This window comes from Melozone crissalis, unplaced genomic scaffold (genome assembly GCF_028551555.1).
Source record: "Melozone crissalis strain CALT ecotype California unplaced genomic scaffold, PUWL_Pcris_2 ptg000016l_1, whole genome shotgun sequence".
Classification (NCBI taxonomy): domain Eukaryota; kingdom Metazoa; phylum Chordata; class Aves; order Passeriformes; family Passerellidae; genus Melozone; species Melozone crissalis.
In genome coordinates, this window is record NW_026535794.1 from 56878650 (window position 1) to 56902175 (window position 23526).

The following is a 23526-nucleotide window of genomic DNA, read 5'->3' on the forward strand; positions in this document are numbered from 1 at the left end:
TGTGTGTTCCCTTTTTTCCAAGAAAAGCAGAAGATTAGCTTAGATGCTTAGTAGAGATGCAATGGAATTCTAGGGGGTTTAGACATGAATTTTTGTAACCTATTCATTACTGCAACTACTGGCAGTATGTCATAGAGAGCACAGGTCCTCAGCCCAGAGTACTTCATAGATATTGCCTTAGAAATAAAAATGAACTTCCATTCAGATAGTCATTTGCAAGAGTTTAGATGGTTTAAGTTCAAATATCCTTCTTACTTTGATTGCATTTTAATTATATGTCAACCAAACATCTAATAAGCTCATTTAAAACTTTCCATGCTGTCATGTGTGGAGTCTTTATAGCCATGAAATATGGAGCCATGTAACAAAAGGGAAGTACTGTAATATAACACAAGATCACATGTGTGCACACAGAAATACATAAGCCTAAGATGTGTCATGGTCCTGAAGCCAGGGAAATGCCTTACCATGGTTGCTCCTTAGCCATGGCCGTGTGCTGCCAGTGAAGATGCCAGGCAGATGCCAGCCTTTGGTGCAAGGTCGGTTGTTGGTCATGGAAGAAGCAGTTTGGAGATTGCAGAAGAGCAAAAAACCTTAGTTTTTCTGTTCAGCCTGCAAGGATTCATTTTCAAATCTACAGGAAAAAAATTCTCACCGTTTCTTTCATGTATGTGAGGAAGATTTGCTACTTAGGAGTACTTCTAGTTTAGACTGTTCTTCACTGAGGTGTGGTTAAGAACAGACATACAAGCTTTCCTTATCACCTTGTGATGTGATTAAGGGAGACTTGTAGTTGTGTCTTGTGCAGTCAGAGAAATGTGCTGAGAAATACAGGTTTTCAGAAGAATTCTCTTGGTTAAAGCAGCTTCTAGGTATTCATTATTAGGTCAAAAGAGAGCACTGGGCTGATTTTAAAACTGCTGTGCTTGTGTATTCAGAATGATTAAGGAGGAAATTGCAGAGACTTTAAAGAAATAGTGATAGGTAGGGTCCCTGTGATTACTAAAATGCAATCTGTGAGTGTGCCTGTTGTGTGCTGCTGTTCGTGTGCTGCTGTTCCTTGGGAAGCAATGCCACCTGGAAGGTGAGGTGCAGTTTATGACTATCTTTCTTGAAAAAATTTGTCTTTCTTAAAAATATAAAGAATTTTAAAAGAATCCCCCTTACCACTGTGGAAAGTGTAGTAAGACAGCATATATTTGCTGGGAGCCTCTAGATGAATCTTGACATTTTGACACATGGACACATTGTAGAAATAGTCTTTGCTTTTTGACAGTATAATTCTGCTAAAATTTGTCTTTCTTGCATTTGGAAGCTGGTTTATGCTTTTTATATTAGTTATTTCTCTCCTTCCATGTGCTAGCTCTTTGGATGTTTTTTGGCGTGTAGTTTTTGGGGGTTTTTGGGCTTTTTTGTAAGGCACATAGTTTTGCTCTCTTTGAAATGCTACCTTTTTTTTTTTTTAATCACAATATCTTCAGATATAGTTACAACTTATGATAGGGAGTTCTAAAAGCAAACCTTAGGTTTCAATATAAAGCCATTCAATTCCTTTGAAAATGTTCTTTAGCATTCTGTTAATGGAGAGGGGGAAATATCCTGATCTTACTACCTCCTCCTAGAATTCATTTGAACTTTTATCATGTCCTTTCATATCTATTCACCTCTAGAGAAAGTTTTTTTAAATACTTATCTTTCACGCATTATTTTACCTTGCAAATCACTGAGTCTTTGAGTGCTAGGGAAGAGATTATCTGAATACATTACTTAAAATCATAAAATATCTTGAGTTGGCAGGGATCCATAGAGATCATCAAATCAAAAGTTCTGCTCCTCAGAGTACTACCTAAAACTAAACCATATGATAAAGAGTATTGTCCAGATGCTCCCTGAAAATGATGGCATGGTTTTTTGTTTTCTTTTTCACAATAGCACTGTTTGGTTTCTTAAAGAAGCAGTCTTAGGTAATCATATTTCATGTAGGATTTGTGGTCTCCTCAGTAACTTTTGAGTCCTAATGCCAACTTCAATCACTTTGAAGGAATGTGAGTCTCAAAAAATATAACCAAAAATGAGTGTCATTATATTAGTATCCTTGCAGGAGTGTGACTTCATCCGAGACCGACATCAGAGAATCCACATGGGAAGGTACTGTTACGAATGCCTCAGGGTTCATTTGTATTTCTGGTTAATGAAGTTTTGTAATGTGACTGTCGTTAGGCATTCTGATACAAGCATTTTGGGTAAGCTTGTCCCTGCATGGATTCCCTTGGGACATAACAGTAACAAGGCATCTTCCTGAACATAGAGTTGGTGAAGTTTCTCATAAGGCCCATGAATAGTTCAACTTGAAAGGATTGATTTTTTTTGGATTTTATCTGCTGCTCAGGCTTAGTTTACTTAGTTCTGTTTGTTACTCTGAAGGTTTTTTGGTTTCCTCCCATTAAACAAGAGTAGCTTTGTGCAGTCCCAGATTTGGATCTGCTGATGGTCATCCTGCATTACATATTATTAAAAAATGCTTCAAGTAACTGATCTTTCAAAGAGGTCTTCAGATGTCGTGCAATCAGCCTTTGATACTATGGCTAGTTTTCAGTTTGTCATTCTTCAGTTTACTTATAAGAGTGACAAATTTTAATGACACATAATCACTTGCATTATGCTGTCATGGTCAAAGTTCTATTATGTTTTGATGTAGTTTAGACATGTCCCAAATATTTTACTTGTAATATGTCATCTTAATATAAAAGAGGAGGCAATTCTACAGCATCCTGAATTTTAATGAAAAAGGTTTGATTTTTAGAGAAGTTTCTATTTTCTTTAACTACTTTTTTCTTTGATATATTTTTTTCACATGCTTTCTGCATCTAATCTACATGGAGAATTAATTATTTTTCTTTAGAGATTCAAATATTTCCCTTTCAGCATCCCTCTTTCTGGATCTTGGGAATTCTAAGACTTTTCATTTACAAGCTGACAAGGATAAAGGAATTTTAGGTGCTTTTCAAAGGATATCACTAGAAGAGAGTTTTAATATTCTGAATGAAAGTTCTTATTTCTTCATGCTACTTTTGGTATTCTCATCTAATAGGTAGACTGATACTACTTCCTTATTCTTTCCATTTACATTTGTGTATACGTCCAGGCTTTCTCAGGCTGAATCTATTTTTATTTCTTTCCATTTTAATTTAGTATCCTTCCCTGATTGTCTCCTTAGCATTTAACAATTTTTACTTTGCATATTTCAACATTACTGAAGTGTCTCTTGCTACCAGTTCAAGCTCAAAGATACTGAACTGAAAAACATTGTTTCTGAGCCTTAGGCAAAGAAACAGTAGATAATATTTGTAATCAGCTTGTGTGTTTTTTAACTGTGTCAAGAACAGTTAGTTCTTTGCTGAGCATTCAACTAGATTTTCCTAGAAGTAATCACTCTAAAAAATCATTTATATTGCATCTGTAGAATGCTTTTAGTTTATATTAAGATAATTATGATGTATTTTTAAAATAAAAAATAAACTAAGTTTTCTGGACTGTTTAAGATTGTAAAATTAGTGCTGAAAAACATAAGTATAAACTTACAGCATGTAACCCTTCTTTATGGAAATTTCTGGGCACCAGGCGGCAGGGTATTTATAAATGCCGATTCTAAGGAGACTTGTCTCCTCTGTTTCCCTTGAAAGTCAGCACAGACACAGGATCCCACTGAGACAGATCACCACATAAGTTTAAACCTAGTTCTGGACAGCCATCTGGAGATGTCTCCTGGAGAGACCTAAGGAAGTAAACTTTCTTAAAGGAAAGTGTTCTCAAACAATATGCCTGTAACTCTACAGGATCAGGGAATAATGATGTGTGCATGACTGAAGCTGAAGTAAGTGTCTAGGAACAATTTTCAAGGGAAAAAATTAACATTATACACTTTAAATACAGTGGGAACATACAAATAGGCAAGTACCCCAGAGAGTAGGTTTTGCCTATTTTAGAATTTATTTTAGATAAGAGGATATTGTACTTGGTATGCTAATTCTTTGTCACAATTCTTTTCATAATTTATATGCTTATAGTAAATTATCAAATTGTTCCTGAGTTTGTATACTGCAAATCTGAAATTTCCATCTTTGTATAGGACTGTATTGGATTGTTTCAATCAGCCTCAGGTGCTTGAAGTGTAGGCCACTTATTGTTTTGACCTGTAATGCAGTTAGCATAGAGAAAAGTATTTCTAGAGTCTGGTAAAGCAACCATTTTCTAAAATTTAGAGCTTAATTTTTCAGCATATTTGGTTTAGGCTTGTTTCTCCTGGAATATACCTTCATCAATAGACAGAATCTGAAAGGATATTTAATAAAACCTAGGAAGGAGACAAGCATGTGTGTTAGTCATTATTGTATAAAATATTCTTGCTAAAATCCCTTTTCATTTCCAAGTAAATTAATATACATGATTTCACTCTCCAGAACTAAAAACATTTTAATATTCTAGTTTTGTAAAATTATACTCCATGTGAAGTAAGGAAAGAATTTATTGTAAGAATGAAAATGTAAACAAAATTTAGGTCATTTTAGGTCAGCATACATAATTGCCAATAAAATTGAGGGAAAACATTTGAAACTAATGTCATCCTTTTTATAGCTGTCCTGAATGATTCTACATTTGTTCATGCATAATGTGGCACCCATGATGGAAGATAATTTTTAATGACTTCACAAACACAATACTAAATTAAAAGCTTACAAATGCTCACCTGGGGATGGCCAGCTTTCCCCAGTCAGAGCCTATCAAGTAATTTTCTGTGGCACTTCCTATACTTCCTATACTGCATGGGTTTTCATATTTTCTGCCACTGTAGAAACTCTTGAAGTCTATACTAACCCTTATTGCAATAAGTGTGTCTCCATTACTCTGGTAAATCGAACTCTATGGAGTATTGTAGTTAGCTCATTCTCAAGGCTTTTCATGTTGGGACTAGCAGATGTAAAAGAACTAATGTTGGTTTCAAAGCTACTATTTGCAGGATTTATTAAATTAAAAGGTTATTAAAATAGTTGTTTCAGTTTTTAAACATACACTTCAAAACCTGAGGGAAAAATGGTAAAATATGTATGTAGTAATTTGCAGTGTTCAATGGAATTTTCTAATATGCTAGACAACTTTCATAAGTATATTATCACTATTGGCACACTACAACATAATAGAGCTGGTGGTAATGTCCTTGTCACTTCACAACACTTAGGATTTGACTATGAAGTTTATGTGAGAAGATGGCTTCAATAATCTCTCATATTGTGGACCACATTCAATACAATTATTAAAATATATTTGGATGCTACTCAGAAAACCATGCTGCTAGATCTCTTTTGTTTTACTGACAAAAAAAAATATTATAATTGAAATTGTCTGTAATTAATGAAAGTTGCAGATGGTAACTGCAGATGAGTAAACTGCATCCAGCTCAGGTCTCTCAGCACAAGAGAGACCAGGATCTCTTAGAGTGGGTCCAGAAGACAGTAACAAAAATGATCAGAGGGCTGGAACATCTCTCCTGTGAAGAAAGACTGGGAGCACTGCCTGGAGTAGAAGGCTTCCAGGAGATCTTAATGCAAAGTCAGAGAGGAATATATCAAGGTCTATAGGACAAAGGGGCAAAAGGGTTTAAACTAAAAGTTTCAAAGGGGTATTGAGGTAGAGTTCTAAAGAGTTTTTCATGTCAATCTAAAACCATGTTTTCCTCTTTTTCTGCACCTAGCTTCGTCTTTTGAGAATACTGCTACAGTCTAGAAGACATTCACTCGGTTGTAATTTCCATGGAATGCTTTAGGTTTTGTTTTTCCTAAAGCTCTTTGATACACAAAACTGTTACAGCTGTGGGAAAAAAATAGAAATATTTTTTTATGTTTCACTTTAGAAGAGAATGAAATACATTAAGAAAGTGCAAATGACAAAAACTGTAAAGTGATTACTTACGAAGAATCTCTTCCTGTCATCATGCACTGAACTTAATAACTTGGTACAGCATTGCTTTGTTACATTATATAGCCTTCCAACTAACACCATCCGATTCAATGCCATTTCTTTTGAGACATTGAAAGAGGGGGATTTGTTCTTCACAATTTCCATAACAGCCAAACACTGTACTGTGTTGTCCCAAAGGCACTTGGAGCAGTAAGACAGTCTTCATATCTCTGCTTAAAGGAAGGAGTGGAGTAGTAATGCCAGAAATAGTTATCAACACCCAGATATCTTCTACCAGTCTCTATTCAAATCTTTTGGAAGGGGGGAGCTCAAAACTGGTATCTGGCTGAGCCACTTTGGTTAGTACTGCTGAGAATGAATATTAAAATTTTCCTTTATTCCGTATGCTGTGTATGTGTGCAAGATGATATAGGTAAACTTGCAGAACTGTGCATCTGCATATCATACATGCACATCTTCATGTATGTATTGATGGATGCATACATCTGTACTGTATGATAGCTAACATATAGGATTTTATGATTTTTGTTCCAACCTAATAAACAACTGTAATGGAATTGAATACAGACATAATTTCATATTCAGAGGATGTAGCAGAAGGTACAATCCTTTCTACAAGTCTTTTGCACACACATCTGTAATAAATGATAATTTCTAGAGTGATTCAGAGCTTTCTAATCCAATTTTCTAGTGAGATTAATAGCATTTTGGCAGAAAGTGCTATAAATATTAAATATGCTGCACATGCTATAACATTGCAAATAAGATGCAGCGGTAACAGTGGTAAATCTTATTTTGTCCTCTCTCAAGACCTCTTTGGAAGCAGAATGAAATTCTAGGTTTGTGAAGACAGATAAATAAGGAATGCATTTTTCATCATTCTTTTTTGTCTTCAGGGAGTTTTAGATATGCTTTGAGTATTTTCCCCTAGTAGTCATTTTATACAGTAGTAACTAAGAAAGTTCTGTTACTGTCATGCAGTTAGCCTGGATTATTGAGTTATGTCTTGGGTCTCTGAGGATAAGAGGGACAGCTTGTATAAATGCATGTAGTTCCCCTGAAACACATAATGCTGTGTTGATTAATATGGATTGAAAATTTGATCCCCTGTGCCTACCTGATAAAGACAATTCAGAGGATTCCTCCAACAAAGGAAGCTGTTGGAACAGCTCTTTCTGAATGAAAGTGACTGATAATCCAAGAAGAAAGAAATAGAGAAGACAAATACAAAGGGAAAAAGCCCCACAAATACTTCCATGAAGGCTCCTTTCCTGAGGGTCACTGATATTCCTTTGTCTCATTGAACTTCTGTAAGGGAAGGTGACCATGCCTCTCTATGGCACTTGACATCAGAGCTAAAAGACTAATCTGTGTTCCTTCTTCAGCCGTCATAGTTCACCGTTTTGCCCTGAGTTTTCTAGTACAGTGAAAACTGAGCCATCAGAAATTTGCATTTAATAGTTTCCCCCTCTCGTGATTCTCTTCAATATGTGAAGAAAATAGTGCAAAATAAGCAAATTTTTTTTGAGGGAGTAGGACAATGTTTTTCCCCCCACAGAGGCATGCTGGGGTTTTGAGCTCCAGAAGTGTTTCCTGTGCTGCCAGTGCATACATCTCATTCCACTTTTCTGCTGCATGTAGGGCTGGTCCTGTACTAATTTGCAGCTATGCTAAATCAATATCCAGAGATCTCACCATAGCTGAAGTCTGACATAGAGTGAGGATGTCAAAGCCTTCCCTGAAGCCATAAAGCCATGTGTAAGTCCAGGCCTAATAAATCTCCTCCCTTTTTCCTCATTTAAATGGTGAATATGAACATGGCTTTGGTTTCCTATTTCCTTTTTTTTTCTTTAAGACAAACTAATTTTACAATCACTAAGCGTTGTAAGTAGCGATCAAACTCCTGTTCCCATTTATGTAGGCTAAGCAAAACAAAATATTTCTATTTCTGAAGTCCATAGCATTGTGAGGAATTGCAAGTCTGGTCTGAGTTGGGGAAATAGGAAACACTATTTATGCATCTCTTTTTAGGCCTTATTAACCCTTTCTCTTACTCTGCGAAGCATGAGCATATCCACATTGGCTGGATATGGTAAAGAAACTTTTTGAACCTTAGATGGTGCAGTTTTTATTAAGAATGACAAAAAAATGTCTTTCTAATTTATGGATAATTAAAGTCACGCCTGCTCATAGATTGTGATTCCAGGAGGTTAGGATAATAAAAGTCTGAAAAGCATACTTGCAGATCAGATTGCTTTCAGACTTGCAGACAAAAAAATGGATGAATATAATAAGCATTAAATATATTGCAATTAAGTTACACAGGATCAGACTCAGCCTTGGCACAATTCCACTGCAGTCAATGGAGTTACAAGACAGAGTTCAATGTTTACCCTTTTAAAATCTTGTGTTTTAAAACTGTAGTCCATCTGACTTTCCTCTTTCGCTCACTCTTAGAGATACCACATGCCACAATGACACTTGACTATGTACAAATACATAGATTGTTGCAATGACAGAAGGAAGACCAGGGATTCATTCCAGGATTAGCGTCTGCCATCTCCAAAATAAATGAAAGCTTTAAAGAAACTCTTCTCCTACCAGACAGAGTTACAAGCAACAAAAATTGATCCTGATTTTGAATCTACTCACATAAGAATTACTTACTCAGATAGTCTATTAATAAAAACAAAGTTCCAGCAGTGTTAATAAGGATTGTTGCAATCTGACACGTGAGAAAGATCCTCCTTTAAAAGACTTTGCACTTATTCAATACAATCTCTTTGTTCTAGAGAACATCTGACTGTCATTCTTATGTGTTTTGCTGAGAGAAGTCTAACACCTTCTTTATCATTTCTTTGAGACAACATATATAAGTGTATATGTATTTATGTATAACCTTTTTTTTAAAAACTGTAAAATCTTTTCCCTTTTTTATTAAAAAATATTCTTATCCAGGGTATATCGAGGATTTGTCATGTATGGTAGAAGAATGTGAAGGCAATGTTCTGAATTTTCAGTTTTTCAGTCTGAGTTGACAGACTTCATTCTTTAGGCAAAATGTATTAAATAAAGAACTACAGCAACAACAGAACCTCAGAGTTGTTTGCAACAAAGTAGCTCCCTCCTCTCTCTCTGGTCTTACATAACAGATAGATAGAACAATCTGCTTTATGAAGTGCTTTCCTGAAAGTGTGAAGAAAGCTCTCAGTAACTTCAAAGTCCTCTGCTTTCTGCATTTGGCTTCCACTGCACACTGCCTGACCCTGTGACTGACAGTCGTGCCTGAGGCACCACAGGTGGGCAAGCTGCCTGCCTAATGCAGTGCTGGCAATCTCTACTACTTTTTATCATGTCCATAAAACCAAATTACCTGTGGTTTCTAAACAGACATTGCTTGTGTCAGTTGTGGCTGGAATTAGTAACTATCACACATGAATTCATCAGCATCACAAATGTGAAAAGTATTGACAAGAAAAGGATTTTTTTGAAGTTGCTGAGGGAATATAACAAAGACAGTGATGGGGGTTTTTTATCAATTTGCATATCAGTCCTTAAAAAGATGGCTTTTTCAGAGCTGCACTGTGGCTCTCTCCTGGAAGTGTGCCTCACATGTCAAGAAAAAGGAAAGAACAGTTTTTCTAGAGATTACTGTATATTAATTAATAAAGCAGGACAGTGAGAATAGTATCTGATAAGGAACAAACAGGCTAGTGATTCAAAACCAGCAGGTGATTTAGCCATATGTCTTCCATCTAGATAAATATCTCTCCAGAAAATACTGTTGCACTTATTTACTTCTTTTGTCTTTCTCCTGCACAAATAAGAAATTGACTCAGAAAAGTGGTAATGGAGTAAACTCTGGGGTTTTTTTTGTTTGGTTCTTAAATTTTATTTCTTTAATTGTCTACCAGGCTGTTATCAAGTCATTAGAAATGAGCCATTTGTGAAGTAGACACTAATAGGAGAGATTGATTGATTAACATTTATGTGTTGTTCACCTCAGATTACTGAAATGGCTTTTCTGAATAGCTTTCCTAAAGGTCATAAAGCCATTGCCTGGTCACAAATCATACATACCAAATTGAAAGATGAAAAGGGCCTTATAAAAGATTTTGAAGTATGGGCCAAAACTGAATTTATTTAGGAAAGCAGGCTTCAGCTTGAACTACTGAGTATGCTCTAGTGCTTCAAGATCTGCCCAAAATTGAGGAGTGATGGGGGAAGGCTTTTCTTGGGAGTATAGTCTAATGGCATCTAGTTAAAAACTTTGTGGTTTCCAATACAAAATGTATGATTCATGTCCAAAGATCTCGAATTAAAAGGACTGTTCTGTATCAACGAAGATTTTGAGATCTGCATATTACTTTGTGCACATCAATAATTTTTTACTTATTTACTTTTTACATTTAGCAAAGGATTTCAAAAAAGTCTGAGTAAAATTGTTGAGGCATTTTTGGCTATAGGCTGCAGGAATACTGTTAGGGCCCTGGTGATAGTCCTTCTAAAAGAATTATGCTTGTATTCATTAAAATATATATTAGCAATGATAATTAGTGGAATATTTAAAATCCTGATGTACAGAAGAGCAAATATCAACTAGTGACAACTGGAAAAGCCTACTGCTTAAGCATTCCCAAAAAGACAGGTTTCCTCTTTGATTTGAGATCTGAATTTGCAGTTTAATTTATAAAAAGAAGTAGACAAACCAGCTTTCCCAAACTGTGTCTTCTTCCATGCATGAGCAGAGGTAATTCCTATTTATAGTACTTGTTCAATACTGAGTACCATTTACAAGTGGAGACACATGGGAAAGCCTTCAGCAGGAAGTGTGTGTAGCAACAAGCCCCAAATGCATGGTGATATGTCAGAGAGTAAAGGATCACTGTAGGCATAAGCATTGCATCTGAGCTGGAATGTGGGTAATGATGTGGTCAGCTCAGGAAGGCTTAATTCTTGTAGGCATGAGACTGGGTGAAAATACATGTCTGCATGAGGAGCTGAATGAATATGATTCTATGATTAGGGGTTTTTTTTCCAGAAATTTTAAATTCCATTATCACCGCCCTCTCTTTTTTTTCCCTTCCTGTGTTGCTGAAGTCTATATTGCACACTGCGGGAAAAAGAATCAGACTTTTGTGGGTCCACTCCCATCATATTCACAACAGTTAATTTTTCATGGTGCTTACTGGAATAATCCCAGCTTTGTAAATTGGATTAATTTAATTGGGTTTTTTACTTTTCTGTGCCAAACTCTAAGTGGGTAAAAGTTGCCATAGTCTATTTTTTTTTATTTCCATTTGGTTTTGGGCATACTCTTGTATTAACATTTGGAAAACTTAAGTATAGGAACCTATGAGAGAATAAGTTATAATTACCATCTCACCATGTCTTCTCATAGTTTATTAGTTAAAGATACTGATCTTTTAAAGGCATTTTTGTTATGCACTCTCTGTTTAGAAATTAACTTTCTGCTCAGATGGATGTAGCAATTATCACATGCCATCATTTTGGGTTTTTTTTTAATGGGAGAGTTTTTACCAGAGTTCTTTGGCTGTAGAAATTAAACTTCATGCAAATAGAAGATAAATTTGATTGTAATGCAAACTGACTATCTTCTCATCTGCAAGTCTGTCATACTGATTATGCTGTATTGCAAACTGTGGTTTATGAATAGGTAATGCAAAAATGTGTATACCTTTACAGATAAATAAATCATCTTTCCTGGTGAATTTGAACTGAATTTGAAACAAAAGCTTCTCAGAATGCAAGCATTTCCCAATATCCAGCAGTGTTTTGGCCCCAGTCCTTTGGTTTGGGCTCATATAGAAATGAAGTCTCATTGCAAATATTGAATTTATATCAACCTAGCATAAGGGCAAGGCAATAACATTTGCTCAGAACTGTATCTTTAAGCAGTGTTAACCCATGTGTGCTGAACAATGCAGGGCCGATGTCCAGCATATATATGTCTATTTATAAATAAATTAACAAATGCATGTCAACTGTTGTGCACTGGGAACTGAGATTTCATTAACTGTAAATTACCTCATTTGATCATAAAAAGATTCTCTGAATTATTGCATAGTATTAGAGAAGATTTTTACCCTGTTAATATTGAAATATTTATATGAATAGTAAAACTTTTCCCATTCTGTTTTTATGAAAGGAAAATCATTGCAGAAGAATAAAAATCCTAGGAGACTGTTACTACTGTGTATCAGGATTGACCCAGCCCAAAACAGATCATGCCCATTGCTGTGTTGAAATGGGACTGGATATGATTGACACTATCACGTAAGTATCAAGCATGGTGAACCCAGACAGGAGTGCTGCAACAGCTACTATGTGATGTTCAGGAAGTGTGCTCTTAGAAAGACATCAATGTCTGTTAGCACTACTCACCTGGCAAGTCACACTCTTGCACTCAGGCCACAGGATCCTGATTTCAGGAATGGCCACTCTAGACATTAAGTTTCCACTCCATTTAATCACTATAAGAAGTAAGTGTGCAAATTGAGTATGTAGAGGCACATACGTGTACTGAATAGGTGGCAAAAAGATAATTAGAGATAAGAAAATATACCCTATTGTCACAATGAAAGGACTCAAATGTGTGGCTTTTCAGTGGTAAACACTGCTCATTTTGCACACCAGTATGTACAGTCAAAACAAGTCCTGATATATGCCTGTTGTATATGTGTTTGCAGTCTCAGAATCATAGCCTGTTGATTATTCAATTTTAATGTAATGTTTAAACCTTTAATTTATTCTGCTTTTCAGAAATGTAACACAAAATTTACTTTGCTGCTCAGATTTTTGTTTATGCTTGAGAGGTCTACATTGATCATTATTTTGCCAAGGCAAAAAATATGGATGTGAGAGAAGTGTGAATGAGTATTTAGCAGAAGCTGGAGGTCTATTTCATTACATAGGAGAGAAAGGATTAAGATGGAAAATTTCTTCACTACTGTATTGCCCACTTCTCCTTTTCATTTGCTAAACATACAGAGCATGAAAGTTGGGTAAATTAATTCATTTTCTCCCTTATTAAGTGCAAGTTCATCACATTTGTAAGCGTTGTAAAATTGACAAAATACTTTTTAATATTTTATTTATAATTTCTGATAGTCTATGATAATATAAAATCCTAAAAAAATAGGTGTATTCTTTCAGCAGTATATGGTATCTCCATTTATAAGGAAGCCCTAATCTTTGGAAACATAATTAGTTGTACAGGACTTGTACCCATTTTTCAAAAGCCTTTTGGTTTGTTTGGGGTTTTTTAAGTTCTGGAAAGCAATATATGATGCTGTCCTTCTCTTTTAAACCTAGCATTGATCTTTAATTCATTAGTTGTGCTGTATTTCATGTATACAAATAAGGTATTAGTATAGCTGTTGGAACTTTTCTCTTTAGAATGTTTCAGTTTTACTATTAGAAGTGAACATGTTCCCTTTTTAGGGTATATTTTATTGGCTACTCACATGATAATGCAAACTTGGAAAAGTTGAATTAGAAAAGAATGAACTGGGGCTGTTCAGTGTGCAGAAGAGAAGGCTCAGAGGTGTTCTTATGGATGCAGACAAATACTTAGAGTGAAGGATTAAAGAGGACAAAGCCAAACTTTTCTCAGTGACATCCAGCACCAGCACGAGAGGAAATGGGCACAAACTGAAGTGTAAGAAATTAAATTTCATTAGAGAAAAGCTTTTTTTTTTACTGTGCAGGTAGTCAGATACTCGAGAGATTCCACTGAAAAGTTGTGGCATTTATGCCCTGGGAGAGATTTAAACCCAGCTGGGCAACAGTTGTGGACATCCTTCTGTAGCTGGCTGTTCTCTGAGCAAGTATGTTGGTCTAGGTGATTTCCAGAGCCCCTATCAGCATCAGCAACTTTGCAATTTTATGTGGATGAGCTGTAGTATGTTATCTAGGCATGTTTAGCCACAGGTTATAGTAGAAGATAACTGGCCATTTCAGATCTAATTTTTTTAAGAATTCATAAATTTTAGGTCCTTTGTGTAGTTAGTGGTCAGAGCATGGTGGAGAGCAAGATGGGCAAGAGGCAAGGTTTCAAGATAATGCCAGATCTACTTAAGGTTGTTTGATGGCAGGGATATATTCTGCATTCTTTGTGCATAAGAACAATTAGTCTCTTTCCTTCCCAGAAACTGAAGTTAGAAGATAGATTCCCCAGACTAATTAGTTTTAAAATGTGTTTAGTAAATGAAAAAGAGAAATCAGGAGCTTCTGACAGTGAAGTTGGAAAGCATTTTATATTGTATTGGTATGATTATTAAGCTTTGTTTATCAGCTCCGTGAGATAGAAAGTCACATGCCCCTTTCATGCAGAGGTGGATGCCAGCTGGTAGTCTTTTTAAAGTCCATTCACTTTATCATAAAATTCAGGTCTTGGCATTATAAATTTATGCTTGGAATTTGTCATCCCTAGTGATAAGTTTGTCATGTTGTCTGGGCTGAATAAATAAATAAATAAAATCACTTGGACTGTGATTCATGGGATGGATCTGTCAAAAGTGTCCATTCCAGAGATATGTACTAACAAGAGATGGGTTCTTTTTCTGGAAAATCAAGGAATAGAAACTTCCGTAGCTGATTGTTGGTTCTGTGATTGAACTGAGTTGAATGTGTTCACATAAACTGATACATTTCATTCTCTTAATGTTCTGCGTAACTGTTATCCTTCAATATGGTGCTGAAAATTATGTTCTCTCATCTGAGAACATAATTTTCAAAGTATCATAAAATAATTATAATTTTCACAATTTCATCCACCTTCCGCAAAGTGTTTTCTTGAAGGGAACATAACCAAAATAATTATGGGAGAAACTTTTTATTCTTAAAAACTGACAAAACAGATAGTGTTATATTCTGATTTTATTCCAAAAGAACTTCTGCAGTCATTGTTTCAGTGCCTCAGTACAGGTCAGGTATTTGTTCTATTTTAGAGTCACTTAAACAGCCACGGCAATGAGTGAAGTGTTCAATACCACCAATGTTGCTCCTACCATAGGAATTTTGATTGTCATGCTTTTGCTAGTAATATAATTAAAATGATTATATTCATTAGCGCCTCTAATATGTCATGTGTTTTTCTAATGTGGCCAATGTCTTCACCTTGGTTATGAACATTGTGTTAGGCGAAGTCTCTCTTCACCTTGCTTAAATTGATTGCCACATGTGAAATTTCATTCTCATGTACTACAATGTTTTACCTTCTAAATAGATGTATTTGTTAGCTAACTGCCACGTAGAAAAGTTATGCTCAGCTAACAAAGCTCTTCCCTCCCTTTCTCCAAAAACTGTCTAGAGTTCTGTTTTAAGAAAGTGTTATGGGGGAAATTTTACACATTCTTCCTAGTTTTGTCTTTCCTTAGACAGCACTTCATCAGTAGATACAAATTGTATTAAACAATTCTTTGGCTCAGTACAGCAACTCCTCTTTGGAGATGGTGAAATGTGGTGAAATGACACACCTATTTACCTGCATTCAGTAATGTTGTGGAGCAAGAGATAATCTGTAATGTTTCCAACTGAAAATAAAGAGAGATTCTGAGTGAGCAGTATGTAAATACTATATTTTGGACTGGATCAAAATACTCATGTTAACATTCATAAACTTTTCAAAACTTTAATGGAATCCATAATCATTCCTGTTGTCACAAGCACAGTACATTTTCATGATGCTTCTTCTGTTAAAACGTTAGTAGGATGCCATTTTAGTACTGACTCAGTGGGAATTGCATCATTAGCTGCATCACTGACTGTGTGTAGTAGCAGGGAGCATGGCACTGCAGGAGCACATCTGTGGATCACAGCAACTGCTGCTGACTGTTTTAGTCCAACCTACACATACTGTGGTGAGGAGAGGAAGGTTACTTTAGAATAAGTATCATCTGACCTTCTGGTTGAATGCTTGTGGGCTTTGAAGAGGTCTGAAGGAAACTGAGGTCCATGAACTTTTACTTCTTGAGAACTGGGCAATCCAGTGGGTTTTATCAGCTATTTTCTGTGACACATAGGTGATTTTATCCTGAATGCATCATTCCACCTAATGTGAATGACTCCACCAGTCATCATGTAAAATCTCACAGATGGAAGCTGGGCAAATTTGCACCTGGGAAAATTTTTGCACTTGAGAGGTTGATGCTTGAACTGTCCCCTTTTAATGGGTTTGGCCATTGGCTGACCAAAAGCACCAGGAAAGGGAGAGGAACTATAGCAGCCCATTTGCATAAGTCCAATGGAAATATCAAGATTTCCTGTGTGATTTTTGTCTGAGGAAATAGACAGAACTATTAACTTCCCTAATGTCAACACTCTTGAAGCTTTTCCCCTGGTCATCCAAAAGTCCAGGGCCTGGAAATGTTTGAACTGGCAGGAGTGAATTGATGTCAAGTTTTTAGAGAACCAGCAGCTGCATTTTTAAGAAACTGTCTACCAGTGGTAAAAGCTTCATCGGCTTGCACCTTTGCCAGAGCAAGCCAGCAGCCCTTCAATAGCCCTGCCTCTCTGTCCTAGTGCTCTGCAGCAGCCGAGCATTACTCTGCAGAAGTCTAGGTAATTGAACCAAAAATTATACCTATGCCTTTAAGCAGGAAACATTAATTTCTGCTGATATTTTTAGACCTAAGGAAAAGACCTAAGTAATTATAAGAAATGGCATGCAGAGTTTTTTTGTTTCAAACAAAATGCTCAGGAGCACAGGTCTGAAGCTGTTCTGCAGGCAATCTAAATTACTTTCATGCCTTCTAGCAACACATAAAATACTTGTAGTTAAGGAGATAACTAAAATTTAAAGGCTTTGTGGGATACTTGAGCTGTCAGAGTAGACGCCTTTTTTATTAGTCAGTTCCTTAGACTCTGAACACAATTTATTTAAAAAGAAATTTTTTTTTTTATTTCCATTTGGTTTTGGGCCTACTCTTGTGTTAACACTTGGAAAACTTAAGTGTAGGAACCTATGAGAGAATAAGTTATAATTAATAATTTATTTGAAAAACTCCTTTTTCCTGTTCCTGGTTTATTTGTGAAGTGCTGATATTGTCTCAGAAATGTATTTATAATTTAAAATACCTTACTGGACATTTTTGTGATATTTTATTGTAGAAATGTTGATGCTGTTTAGAAACATGGCCATTTTACTGCTCTGAATTTAAATTTGAAGCCTCTTCTTTAAATATTACCTAATATTCCTCATTTCTGATAGTTCAGTGGGGTTTATTTATGGAAGTTATCTGCATAAAGAGCACAAAGGTCTACAAGATAAACTCAAAAAAATGTAATGAACTTCTCATGAGCTTTATTTTCCTACTCAAATTTAATAATGATAAAAGCATCTCTGAAACACATTTTCTGAGGAAGATGTAGAAACGTATTCTCAGTTTATATTTTTGACTAAGTGACTATTTATGGAAAGTTTTTGCTGAAAACATAAAGTTCTTTCAGGTTCTCATTTATGGTTCATTGTTGCATTATACAGTTCAGCTTATCGAACAAGGAGTATGATCAGCCATGTTCAATTTCTCAGCTCATCTTTTTTTCATTTACTTTTTGTTATTCTATTAACATTTCTAAAAGGAGACTAAATTTACCCCAGTCAGACAAAGAAATGTCAAAGCCTTGAGTGAACTTTATCCGTGTCTGGATTTCACTGTCTTTCCACATACATTTAGTCTGAGGTTTTGGGGGTTTTTTTAATGGTGGAGGAGGGAACCAACAAACAAAAAACCCACACTCATTTGTGAACAGAGAAACCCAAACATTTGCAGGTTTATTAATTAAGATTATTATATAGGTTCTTAATTATGCAGGAGAACATAGGCAGAGAAGGTGTAATCCTGAAGGACTTTGTCTGGCAAGATGTGGGCTTGGTGTAAGGTCAATCTGTTAATGACACAATACGCATGCTCAGGTGAACATATAAAGTGCAGTCGCTTGTTGTTATGTGGCTTATGGTATTAGGGTCCTTAATTTCTTCAAAGATCTGTCAAATCATGTGCACAACAAAACATTGTAACACTAGAATCCTTTTAGGACTCCTTGAAGTCATATTCAAGGCTTGACTGGGAACAGATACTGAGTGAGGGAGAGCTGACTTGCAGTGAGTAGGAATAGGACAAGGAAATATTTAATCTTTCAGAAAGCTGTGCATAAGCCTTTCTGTGCTGTTGCACAGAATATGACTGAAAAATATGTTATGCCAATATTCCCTGTGGAGATAAAAGAGATCTCCGTGTTACTGACATTAGTGATGGCTGACATGGGACGTAGATTCATAGGTGAAGGGTTTCTTATTTAAATTGAGGCCAAGTATCTTTGCTGCACATCCCACATCTTGATCTATGCTCACCTTTCTGTTAATTTTATTTAAACAAGTACAACTTCTGAAATAGTTGAAAAATCTTTCTAAAGGCATCTCTGCAAAATCCAGTGTAACTGGATGACACTTGAAAAAAAAATTGGTCAATGAAGGCCAAGGGGAAGTGATAGCTAGAGTCCTGTTTTAAGGTCATCTTCTATTAAATGCATTGGAAAATTCAAATTAGGAAAGTCAAATAAAAATAAATTCTTACAGCGATAGTCAGTTTCCTTTATTCAGAGATAGTATCGCTTTTTGGACAATAACTGCACTGTAGAATGACAGGTGTTTGTCTAGCAGAAAGAGCTGAAAAAAATCTATTTACAGTGTTATTAAATAACATATAATATTTAAGCATGTTCATTTCAAAGTGCCTTTTCAGTGTTCACAACTTTGTGCAGAGTGCAAGTCATAGCATGCCCTTCGTTCACAGAAATGAATAATCTTTCCTTATTGTGGCACAAAAAAATATTCTTTTAATAACAGTTTTGCGGATTAATTCATCCTTTACCAGCTATACAGTGAAAATCTCTGAACATTAAATTTAATTTACAGGTGCAAGACTAGTCACAAGTTGTTTGGGTGCCACTCTTACAGGAGCTTTGGAAAGATATTAGTGTTTATAATTACTCTGCTATTCTTACAATAATTTATTACTTTTGTCATTTTCTTTGTCCTGTACTCTAGTAACTGGGTAATTAAACCAATTAGAACATAGTAGATTGGAAATAATTATTTATACATTGACAATCTCAATTAGTGCTTCTTTTCTCACAGAAATGGTCAAGAAATTTAGAAATATTGATATTTTGGTTCAACAGTAATTAAAATATAACAAATAATTTTTTTTTTTTGGAATTGCAATTAAGGCTTTGAAACTAGTGAAGGTAGAGAACAGTACCTGAATATTCCATTTCAGGTTTATAAGACCCTTTCTATTTGGTCATGTATAAATATATTTGTTAATTTTGGGAAAAGAGAAAATGAAGAGCAGTCATCATCTAAATATTAATTCTGATGCTGTCCATTACAGATCTGTTGCAGAAGCCACAGAGGTTGATCTCAACATGAGAGTTGGATTGCATACAGGCAGGGTGCTTTGTGGGGTCCTGGGTCTCCGAAAATGGCAATATGATGTCTGGTCAAATGATGTGACATTAGCTAATGTAATGGAAGCTGGAGGACTGCCTGGGTAAGTCTGAAAAAAAAAAACATAGGAAAAAAATATAAAACTCTATGGGTGAAGAATTTCTTCCATTTTTTAAGGCATTTGCAAGGTAATTGCTGTTGAGGAAAAGGATTGTATTTGGCAGGAGCAATCAATGTATTATGTGATTTATCCTGTGGAATTTTCCAAATGATCTTGATATTTTTGTAAGTATTATGTTAGATTAGAAGTAAAACATTTTAAAGCAAAATTGTTTTTAGAAGTTGCTGAATCTAAAAAGTAGGAATGAGACAATATTATGAATGTAAGAATGCTAGACTTTGATCATTTCATGTTACAAAAGTAAAACCCTGTAGCCATTCCAGGAATTTTTTACCCTTACACACCTCTATACTTTGAGAGGGGAGGGGGATGCCTTGCTCCTTTTACATGGCCAGATTCCCAACACTAGTTGTATGGTACAGAAAAGACATAACAGTTTATGAACTCAGATATTGATGACATTTGCAAATGATACAGTAGCACATAAACCTGCAGCCAACCCATGGGGCATGTCCTGGAACTTGAAGTACTCATTGCACAGCCTTGGACACAATTTAAATACACACAGTGAACACTTGCAAAGGTGCGTGGGTGTTCTGTGTGTAGCTCACATTTGGACTAGGACCTGCTATACTGTTTTTGATTTTTGCGAGATCTTGATTGCTATACAGAAGGACAAAGGAACCAATTAATTTTTTTAGTGATAATGATAAATATTAATTTATTGCATACATCTACTTTAGATAATTTTGGCAGTGTATTTTATACATTATCTTAAAGTTACTCAGTGGAAAAAAATCTGAACACATGTTTATAGAGGAAAGCAGTAAAATTTTTTCAGATACCTTTTCTGAAGACATTTCAAATATATGGGGTCTTTCAGGAGAAAATGTTAAAACTTTTTCAGTATAAGAAAACTCAAAAATAATATTAAAGATTTGTGTATTGCCAAAACAAAGTGAGTCAGAAAGATGCCTCTGAAACAGAGTGGATGAATAATATGAGTCAGACATGTGAAGTGAAACAGAAAAAGTTTCTGCTTTATACACAAGAGAGGTTTGGATTGTGATGTCACAAGTTTCAAACAGCAGGATGTTTTTCCAAGCTGCCATTGAAGTAAAAACTTAAGAAAGCCACACAATGTAGAAGATCATGTGCAGACACTCTACAAAACAGCAAATCTGCAAGTGTTTGGATAGTCAACTGTTATCTTTCTGTTCACTTTGCCTAAGTTTAGAAAATGCATGTAATAGAATTTTTTTCTATGCTCAATTTGGCTAAAAGTACAAAACATAACTCTTTTTTTTTTCATCAAACCTATGGTCTTGCATGTAAATTGACTTGTTGATCTCTTTATGAACTTCTGTACAGGAGTGTATTTTGGTAGCAAGAAGCTCATAATCTTTGCTTTAAACAATAATGTCTAATTTTCTCTCCAGGAAAGTTCACATTACAAAGACCACCTTAGAGTGCCTAAATGGGGACTACGAGGTAGAACCAGGATACGGTCATGAAAGGAATAGTTTCTTGAAGAAGCATAATATTGAAACGTATTTTATTGTGCCATCCCATCGTAGGAAGGTATGCTTATTCAGTGATATGTTTTCATAATTTAAGAACTGTTCTGTGCTATTCTGAAAGCAGAGACAGTGCTAGAGACAATGTTTTGTTGTTTGTTTTTTATTCCTGAAAGTTCTTCAAGCACTCTTGAAGGCCCAGCAGTTACCATTTACTCAAAATGGTAGCATTTTGAATCTCAGCATGTGGTGAGGTGGTGACAGTGGTTTTCCAACAGGTGCGACTACAAGTCACACCTTTCCTCTTCAACTGGTTACTGAGTGCAGTCTTTTGTTCTACTGAAAAATGTTTCTTGTTCAAGACTCCTTCTTGCAGTAGGAGTCTTGAAAGTCTATAACTGTTGTTTAAACATTTTCAATTTGGTAAACCTTTTCTACATCACAAGGCTTATTTTTGAAGTTATCTATCATAACATGATAACAGGCCAAGAGAAAATTTATTGCCTTTTATATCAACCAGAGAATTTGGGATACAGATTTTTGAATCCTTATCTTCTGAAACTCTGTGCAAATAAGTTTAATTCAGGGATTTTACCCTTCAAGGGGAAAATTATTTTACCCAATTCTGAAAGTATTGGTCAGGTTTTAAAGTGACGTCTTTATACACACCAGGTTTTAAGCTGTCAAAACTCCATATTTGAGGGTTTTAACCATCAAGTGTCTGAGAAAAACATAACCACAAAGAAACAGGTCATCTTGAATTTCATATCTCCGATCAGATTTTTTGGCCTTAATTTGAGGACTATCTGAGTTTTCATGAAAATATTGGGAGTCCAGTCACCAGGGTAATTTGATCCTGGGATTGAAAATCCCATTGTTTTATTCTGGAAAGGCTGCTGCAAGAGTGATTTTATGTTCTTCGTCTGAAGCATCTTCTTATTAGAGAGATGGAGTTTTCTCATGCACTATGAAAATCGTGCAATTTCACATTTTGTTCCTCTGGTATATATGATTAAATTCAGTTTTAGATAATATGAAAGAAAACCATTGGAAAACCAACTGTGGGTTAAATTCTGTTTTGGCAGTCAGTGAGATTGGTTTTTGGTGGCTTTCTTGAACTCAGTACTAGCATTTTTAGGAAATCAGTATTTCCTAAATTAATCAATCCAAATAAGGAAGAAAATGAAAGGAAGAGTTTATTCAAGGTATTATTGCTGCTAGATTGTCTTGGTTTTCTGTTGTTTTCACTCCTTCAGCATCATGTATAATTTCATTTTTATGTTATAATTTATCAGGTTTTATTTCATATTAAGGAAATAAATAGTAGAATTTCAGGAAATTGTTCCATTTATTGGTGCAAAAAGACAAGAAGAGACAAAAGGGAATTAGTGTAACTTTTACATAGAAAAACTGTGTTGTGTCAATTCTGCTACAAAAAACAGTGATTGAGGAACAGAAGCTTGACAATCACATATGGAAGGAAGCCAGGTCAATGCATGTTTAATGTACAAGAGTGAGAGTGTACTGCTGTGAGAGCACACATTTCTTTGTCTTTGCAAGATCGCTGAGAAACTGCTAGTGATTGGTGAGAAAGGACTGCTTGGTTTGTCATCAGCTACATAAATCCAGATGCCATCTTACCCATGGGTGCCATTGAAGAGTCTGTGGAAATGGCAGAGGCTGCTCCACAGCTTGGCTAACATCAGCTCTCCAGCATGCATCAATGGCGTGTCAGCCAAGAAAAACCCTTCATGAATTTTACTGGTGTTGACTGGTTTCTCCACTGGGCTCGCAGGTCAATCAGCATGCCACTTTGCTGCTTGTCACAGTCCATCACAGCTATGCCCAGTCTTTGTACACTTGCATACTGATCACTGACCACAAGCTACATAATAGCATATTTGCCTTCTAAATAAACATCTGCTGTTCCCTCCAAGCTCAATTCATTCACTGCCTCTTTAGAGACATAAAAATAGAAGGCTACCCATGAAGCACAGGCAAGACAGAGTTTCACCTGGCGAATGTAGGTATCTTCTGGTTTAATATTGTGTTCCTTCCTCTTGAACCTCGGCAGCTGAAATGCAATTTTTATTATATATCATCTCTGACATTAACACGAGCTGACTCAGGCGGGTATGATACCAAGTGGAATGAAAATCAATATTATGAGCAACAGACGACCAAGAATATGTTGAATTTGAAGCAAAACTAAGACCACTTGGAGTTTTGTTAAACATTATTTGTTCAGAAGATACATGCCCCACATTCTTCTATATTTGGTCTGACAGGAAAATTTTTCATCCCTGTCACTCTAGCCAAGAATGATAATAACAGTGTAACATGAATGATTCATGTACCAGTTACATTTTAAATATGAAAAAATTATAAATTATTCCCATCTTTTAAATCTTTCGTTGAATTAGCTAACTTTTGTGATC

At 35.6% G+C, this 23526-nt stretch overlaps 1 protein-coding gene across 3 annotated transcripts in view; it reads left to right on the top strand.

The window, feature by feature from the left end:
- The window catches only part of ADCY1 (adenylate cyclase 1), a 149771-nt gene that overhangs the window by 82167 nt on the left and 44078 nt on the right, over window positions 1-23526 (top strand). For all 3 annotated transcript variants that reach the window (XM_054273247.1, XM_054273248.1, XM_054273249.1), the window contains exons 5-7: window positions 12146-12273; window positions 19395-19553; window positions 21011-21152. In XM_054273247.1, coding sequence (XP_054129222.1) covers window positions 12146-12273; window positions 19395-19553; window positions 21011-21152 — 429 coding nt within the window. The remainder of the gene's footprint in view (window positions 1-12145; window positions 12274-19394; window positions 19554-21010; window positions 21153-23526) is intronic.